This window comes from Mastomys coucha, unplaced genomic scaffold, assembly GCF_008632895.1.
Source record: "Mastomys coucha isolate ucsf_1 unplaced genomic scaffold, UCSF_Mcou_1 pScaffold11, whole genome shotgun sequence".
NCBI classification, from domain to species: domain Eukaryota; kingdom Metazoa; phylum Chordata; class Mammalia; order Rodentia; family Muridae; genus Mastomys; species Mastomys coucha.
In genome coordinates this window covers 10,552,929-10,560,692 of record NW_022196893.1, presented here as the reverse complement: position 1 = coordinate 10,560,692, position 7,764 = coordinate 10,552,929, and the positions used below count along the sequence as shown (strand labels likewise).

General features: G+C 53.8%; 1 protein-coding gene across 2 annotated transcripts in view; it reads left to right on the top strand.

The window, feature by feature from the left end:
- Positions 1 to 7,436, top strand: part of Cbx6 (chromobox 6) — a 10,463-nt gene extending 3,027 nt beyond the window's left edge. The window contains exon 5 of one of the 2 annotated variants that reach the window (XM_031349580.1): positions 2,370 to 7,436. In XM_031349580.1, the coding sequence (XP_031205440.1) occupies positions 2,370 to 3,314 (945 nt within the window). In that variant the 3' untranslated portion in view covers positions 3,315 to 7,436. Of the gene's footprint in view, positions 1 to 2,315 lie in introns of both variants that reach the window. The other variant, XM_031349571.1, reaches the window with a different exon arrangement.
- The last annotated feature ends 328 nt before the right edge of the window (positions 7,437 to 7,764 follow it).

The following is a 7,764-nucleotide window of genomic DNA, read 5'->3' as shown; positions in this document are numbered from 1 at the left end:
ATGGAAGCCAGAAGTGGATCCCCAGAATTGGGAGTTACAGGCATTTGTGAGCTGCTATGTGGGTGCTGGGAACTGAACCTGGGTCCTCTGGAAGAGCAGCCATTGCTCTTACCCGTTGAGCCTTCTGTCCAGCCCGAGAACCGTATCTTATGCAATATTGTTTAGACACTGTAAACTAAAAGATGTTTCTTATAGACCATTTGAAAGCGTGTTGTAGGAATAGTGGTTTCTCGCCGGACGGTGGTGGCACACGCCTTTAATCCCAGCACTTGGGAGGCAGAGGCAGGCGGATTTCTGAGTTCGAAGCCAGCTTGGTCTACAGAGTGAGTTCCAGGACAGCCAGGGCTACACAGAGAAACCCTGTCTCAAAAAAACCAAAAAAAAAAAAAAAAAAAAAAAAAAAAAAAAAAAAAAAAGCAATAGTGGTTTCTTGGGAAGCCTGGTACCTACCAAGTACTGGCTGCCTCCAGATGTATGGTCAGCAGGTGCTCTCACGTTGCTCACAGGAGAGCACCATGGCCAGACTCACTGGACAGCACAGACAGGGGAGTGAGGTTTAGACTGTCATCTTGATCCACCGTTTGCACACATCCTGACACTCCAAGGACCACCTGTCACCCCCCCCCCCAACCTCTGTAGGAGCTAGCTAGTCAGTGGGGGCTGGAGAGATGGCTCAGCAGCTAAGAATGCTACTGGTCAGAGCACCAGACTCCCAAACACCTGTAACTCCAGCTCCAGGACATCTGATGGATTACCAGGGAGTGGAGGCGGGGATGCAGCCTGAGAGGATGGCAGGTCAATGTACCTGGGAGGGAGTATAAGGGGCCCCTTGTAGAGCTCAACTGACTGGACAGAGGAGCCCTGGGAGCTAGCTGTGCCTGGCTCAGTGCTGCCACCTAGTGTCAGTGAATGTTGACAGGGATGCTCCAGCCTGGATACTGAGCCAAGGTAGTCTTCAATGTGTTTGTCCCTTGAGGGTTTTGGGCTACCTGGTAAGATATCAGTAAACTATAAGCCAGGAGATTCCTGACCGGTTGTGATCTAGGTTTGGAGGGTGGGTGTAGGTTTCTGCAGGTGGAGAACGCCTCCCCTCACCCCAGAACCCAGATTCTCAACAGATTAACCATGGGAAATGAGCTCCTCCTCCGTGCCCCTAAAGTCTCCCAACCAGACTGAAGCGTGCTTTGCCCCGCTGGAGCCAGAGTTGCTGTTAAGAGCCAGGATGCTTGTCTTTCCCTGTTTGGTCCTCCACCACAGCTGTCCACTCTTAACCTTTGCATCTTCTGAGCACTGGGGTGTGGCCTGCATGGTTCTCTGTTTCCCGTGTCCCACCCTGGCCTCAGGGACTGCTGGGATTCTCTTCATATCCGGGCAGGTCTGGTCTCTGTTTTTCTCTCAGCACTACATAAAGTCGCCACCTCCTGCTAGGAAGCCCGTGTCTCTAGAAAGCAGCACCTCATGGAAGGGTGCCGTTCACAGTAGATCTGAGCAGCTGACCATGGAGAAGTCAATGTCTACTCTCTGTTCTAAGTCACCTGGCAAGGGGTGAGCTGGGGTGGAACCTGAGCTGGAAGGGCCTTTCTGGGGTAGGGTTCTCATGAAGTAGCTAGCAGCTGAGCTGCTGTTGGATCCCTGTGTGATTGGTGTGAATGCACTCTTGCCTAGGGTCAGAGCAAAGAGGGGCAGGAGCAAGGGTCTCTCTCGAAATCATGGCCATCTGGTCAGGGTGGATGGGGCTGGGAGGTAGGAGCAGGGGGGATCTACTCTGGCACCGAGAATTAGCCCTTGGAAGAGTAACAGAGAAGAGGGCTCCTCGAGGTCGCTGTCATTATTGCTGAGTCAGCAAGAATGGGGGGTGGGGCACACACACTCTCACACTCACTTAGGGGTAGTAAGAAGACCTTAAGAATTACCTCGCTCTTGTAGACAAGTTACACACCATCATCTCTCTGGATTGGTTTCCTGTTTGGTTTGGTTTTGTTTTAAAGAAGAATATTATGTAACCCAGGCTATCCTCAAACATACTGAGTAGCTGAAGATAACCGTGAACTTACGGTCCACCGGCCTCCATATACAAGTGTGCCCCACCATGTCAGGTATATTTGGTGCTGGGACAGAACGTGGGACCCCGTGCATTCTAGGCAAGCCTGAGCTGTGCTCCCCAGGCCTTTCCTTTTCTGTCTGAAGGGTCATAAGTCACTGACTGTTATGGGTACTCTTTCTGAACGTGTACTGAAGCTCAGGGCTATCTGGCACAGGGGTGTCCATGGACTGCGGGAAGGCTTGAGGTCCCACCCACGCCCCTTTGCCCGCAGGCCCGGGCCCAGGCGGAGGCCCTCCGCATCAGTGATGTGCATTTCTCTGTCAAGCCAAGCGCCAGCGCCTCTTCGCCTAAGCTGCACTCCAGCGCTGCGGTGCACCGGCTCAAGAAAGACATCCGCCGCTGCCACCGTATGTCCCGCCGCCCCCTGCCACGACCAGACCCACAAGGGGGTAGCCCTGGCCTGCGCCCACCCATCTCGCCCTTTTCTGAGACCGTGCGCATCATCAACCGCAAGGTGAAGCCCCGGGAACCCAAGAGGAACCGCATCATCCTGAACCTGAAGGTGATTGACAAGGGCCCGGGAGGTGGCAGCACTGCGCAGGGCACCGGGGCTCTGGCCCGCCCGAAAGTCCCCTCGCGAAACCGGGTCATTGGGAAGAGCAAGAAGTTCAGTGAGAGTATGCTCCGCACCCAGATCCGCCACATGAAGTTTGGCACTTTTGCGCTCTACAAGCCCCCTCCCGCCCCTCTAGCGCCCTCTACTGCGGGCAAAGCCGACGTGGCCTCCTCGGGGCCTGGGCTGCTCCTGGCCACCCCAGCTGCTGCCCCCTTTGACGCACACAGCTCCAGCTCTTCCGGCTGCCCCTCACCCACACTGCAGTCCTCTGACCCAGACGATGCACCACCCAAGCTACTCCCCGAGACCATGAGCCGATCTGCGCCCAACTGGCGAGAGTCAGAGGTGCTCGATCTGTCCATCCCTCCTGAGGCGGCTGCCACCGGCCAGCGGGTGCCTCCTGATGTCACTACTGCTGCGGGCCAGGCGCTACACACAGCTCTGGAGCCCACAGGTGTCGGATCCTCCGAGCCTGAGGCTGGAGATTGGCGCCCCGAGATGTCGCCATGCTCCAATGTAGTCGTCACGGATGTCACCAGTAACCTCCTGACCGTGACCATCAAGGAATTCTGCAGCCCTGAGGATTTCGAGAAGGTGGCTGCTGGGGTGGCAGGTGCCACAGGGGGTGGGGGTGGCACTGGGCCAAGTAAGTGAGGAGTTTCCTCAAGGAGGGAGGCTTTTGGGGGGCCTCCTTCCTGGAGTCATCCTTGTGCTCCCACCCCATCCCTACCCTCAGACCTGTATGCCTGTGCTTTGCCTGCCTCAAATGGCTTAGTGTTGACCCAGGGATGGGGGCTGGTAGTCCTGGACTTGGTTAGGGCCCTGATAGGGCCCGGGAAGGAAGATTTGCTCCCTGGTGTCCCTGGCACTGTCCCTGACTGTGCAGGTGGGGCTCACTAGATGGTTTCTGGGGAATCCCCAGAACTTGGGGTTTACCTATCCTATCTATACCCCACCCTGCCTCTCCTAGCTTGCTTCTTGCTCTGTGTGCAGTGTCTGGTCCCGGTGCTATATTGGCATCTGCAGGGCCCCCAGGAGATCCCGCCTAGGGTGGACACAGTCTCACCATCCTGGCATTGAGTGAAGGATGAGGCCAAAACGGGTCCCTCCCTCGACACCATTGAGGGTGGCAGCAGCTGGGCCAAAGGTCCCCTTCCCTGCTTGCCTACATGTGGACCAGGCCTATGCAGATCTCCTGCCCCACACACTGTCTCTATCCAAACCCCCCTTTGAAGGTGGAGGGGCTGGCAGACATGGCACCCCACCACAGCCTCTGGGCATCGAAAACCCCTTCCGTTTCCTACCAAAGGTGCTGCAAGAACCTGCTGTGGAAACTTCTGGCTGTGCATGTATGTTTGCCCCTTGGCTTATTCTTGTGTAGATCTGTGTGTGTGCTGGGTGCAGGGTCTCAGTTTTCCCTGTAGCACCCTTTACAGTTCCTCAGAACAGGGTCACTGAAGGCGTGGCCTCCCTTGCCTTAGTCAGGCCTGGCACAGTCCAGTCTGTCACAGGCTGCTCCAATCCCAGGTTGCTGGGGGACATGGAGCCCTCAGGCCCTTCCTGGAGTGGTTATCTTGAAGGTCAGACCTTCATTGCAGACTTGGCACTGTGGGGACTGTGGTAGAGGAAGAGCCCAGCTGCAGCCTCTCGATGCAGATGTTTGTGGAGGAAAGAGGAGGCCCAGAGACCCCCCGCCCCCAGGGTCTTCCGCTTCCCCCACTCCTGGTTTGCTTTTAACTGCTGAGGCTTCTGACAGTCTAGCCTGTTGGAAGACTTCGGGTGCCTTGGGCAACTTCTGTTGCCCTCTGCTGCTAGGGAACCGAGGCATCCATGCCCATGGCAGAGACCAAAGCCCCAGAATCAGGCCAGGCACCGGGAGAGTAGGCAGAGAGGGGAGAGAGCACAGAGGTGTCTGTGTTCAGCAGAGAGGGAGGTGCAGGTCCCCAGGCAGCCCTGGCCTGTTCTTGGCCACGGCCTGGGATTCACCTGGGTATTGAATGGCATGTTCCTGGGTGTAGCCTGAGCTGGCTTCTGGTGTACACAGTCCTTGGTACCTTGCTCAGAAGCATGGGAAGAGGCAGAACCACGTGATCTAAGGACAAGTATTCTGGTCTTAGAGGGAGATATTCGTCCCTGCCACCCACCTGCCAGGGTCCGCAGCACAGCCCCAGCCCTCCTTGCCCCAGGGTATAAAACAGGGGCCCTCACAGGGTTTGAGGGGTCCACAGTCTGGTCCCACCTTGCCCTGTGTTAGCTCCCATACCGTCCAAGTGCCAATTGGCTTTTCCCCCAAATAAGGGCTGGTATTTCGCCTCTGTCCCCAGGGGCGATTTCCCCTCCCCTTTCCCCAGGTGAGCCACCACTTGGGTGCCAGTTACAGGTGTTTGCAGAGACCATAGAAATGTGTTTTCCTGAAAGTCTGTGTCATTTGTGACCTTTTTTTGTAAAGAAGTTGTGTTTTCAGAGGTGATTTTATGACAGGAAAGTGAAAGAGTTAGTTTTGCAAAAAAGAAAAAGAAAAAAAAATTTTAAAAAGGAAAAAAAAAGAAAAGAAAAAATAGTAAAAAAAAAAAAAAAAAAAAAAAAAAAAAAAACAAAAAAAAAAAACAAAAAACCATTGTAGGACTCCTAAGAGTGTAAGGTGGAGGGGAGAAAGCTATTTAAGAAGAACGTATTAACGCAGCGATTGCACAGGTGAGGTGGCAACGTTGGGCTGGGGTGGAGGCCTGAGCTAGCTGGTGGGTTCCCTGGGATGGAAGGCACCACAGAGTTGACCACGGCTGCCGTGATAGCAGGCAGGGTGAGTCTTGTGACATAGGAACATGCTTCCAGTTGCTTGAAAGAAAGGACAGCCAGTCCCAAGTAGCAGGAAGTGCAGGGGACAGGCAGATGGCGGTAGTGGGACCCAAAAGTTGGTGCCTTTCCCCCAGGAAGGCTTCCCACCCATGGGCTCTTACTCTTCAGCTCTCTGGGTCATGTAGCTCCGCAGACACCCTGATGTCTCAGGCACCTTTGAGTATTCCTGGTTAGGAAAGGGACACAGGCATCAGAAAGCGGCTGACGGAGTAATCCCCTCCGCACTCATGCGCAAGGCCTCAAGGTGCACGGACACAGCAAAGTCATGGGCCTGCCAGTGAGCAGAGCCCTTCTCTCTTCTGAATGGTCTGGAGCTGGAGGCCCAGAGGCTGCACAGACTCCTACACAGCCCTGCATCATCAGCCTACTGCAGGCCCCTCCCCCACCCCTGCTGCTCTTCATTTGCCTAATTACCAAGCGGAAGTTGCAGTCCAGTTTGCTTTATTTTTGTATGTGAAATGAGTGCCCCCTACACCCCTGCAGGTCGTGCCCTGTAAGCGCACCCTTCCCACTTGTCAGGAACTAGGAGTGGGTGAGTTCTAGGTCTTGGGTTTTGAGATGGAAGGTTGGGACCCATCCCTGCTGTTCTTGCCCTGATCTAAGTCAATCCCTCTGTGTAAGGCTGGGCAGGGCAGCGAGGCCTCAGCATGAAGCATTCTGGGGCCTCCGGGTGCCCAGCTTGAGGGAGCAAAATGAGCCTCCCTCACTGGCTTCAGTGGGAGCTGGTGGAATGGAGGGCATTGTCTCATTTCAAGGGAGGCTGAGCTATTTCACTGGATTATGAAGGCTTCCGAGCCCAGGCTGCCCTGGCCTTTAAAGGGAAAGGTGGGACTCTGGCTAGCCACGGCCTAGGCTGGAGAGTTGGCCCTAGCCAAAACTAGGTCAGTCAAGGATGGGCTGGCCTCTGGGTACCTGAGAGGGCATACCCACCCCTTCTCCTTACTTTTCTGGTTTGTTCGGGTTTTGGGGGGTTTTGTTTTGTTTTTCTTTTTCTTCTTATGTTTTGTTTTGTTTTGTTGCACTTCAGTGGATGGTGGAGCCCAGCCTGCTCAGTTCTACCCTTGGGTTCCGGTGCACTAGACCGAGGTGGCCTCTCTGAGGCTTCTGTGGTTCAAGGAATCACTTTTTAAAAGATAAGAGAAATTTTAAGGATTTTAGTTTTGTTCTGTCTGCTTCTCTTCTTGGTTCAGAAAGCCCAGAGAGTGGTTGGCACCTGGTCAGGTCGGGGCTTAGGACCCCACTTCCCAGCCTACAGTTCCCTCTGTCCTTAAAGGAGTTAGGGCTCCACTTTGGCCCTGTGCAGTGCACCAGCCATGTGATGGAGCCAGAGGGTCTGAAGGGGCCAAGTGGCAGGGGTCAGACACTGGGCACACCTGGGCTGAGGGGGAAGCAGGCATCTTTTTGTTGGTTTTAACTTAAAAACACAAAGGCCTAAAGAAATATGTATCTTATAATTTTTTTAATTTTTAAGAAGCTCGTTTGATGAACTGCACGAATGGATTATATATATATATATATATAAAATATACGTACATAGCTCTATATTTGGGGACGGGCACTGTCTCTTTTCTCTCACATTTTAAAGATGAAGTGTCTTTGCCTTTGTCTGTGGTTCAACCATCCAGCCCCCAGCTGGCTAAACTTTGCCTCCAGTGGTTAATGGCAGGAACGTAATAAAGCTGGCCAATGGACGAAGGGGCGGGCCCCCCAGTCTGCCCTGCCCCTCGAGAGGACTTCCAGTGGGGAAGATAGCTTATTTTGGACGTGGGTTCGGTAGATCTGGGCCAGGGGAGGGCGGGCTCGTGCTGATCACTCTGTCTTGTACGTTTTGTTCTGCTGCTCTTCAATATTGTATCGATGCCAGGAAAGGGGGTGAAACCTCCTTCACCCCCAAATAAATCGTCACATTCCGGAGCTGTATCCCAACCCCTGGATGGGGCGTGTCCCTCGTTTCTTCTGGTTTCCATGGTGGCTTTTTTTTTTTTTTTTTTTTTTTTTTTTTTTTTTTTTGAAGTGGCCTCTAACCCACACTGGTGTTATACTCTGGAGTTATAGGTGTGAACTGCTAGCCTGGGACATCAGAGCCACATTAGTCAGGGTACAGCAGATAAAGACACTTGCTGTGAAACTTAGCAACCTGAGGTCAAGTCCCAGAACCCACATAAGGGAAAGAAGAGTAACCGGCTCTGCATTTGTCCCCACACTCATGACACAGCATGCTTACACATACTTCATGCATAGGCGTGTA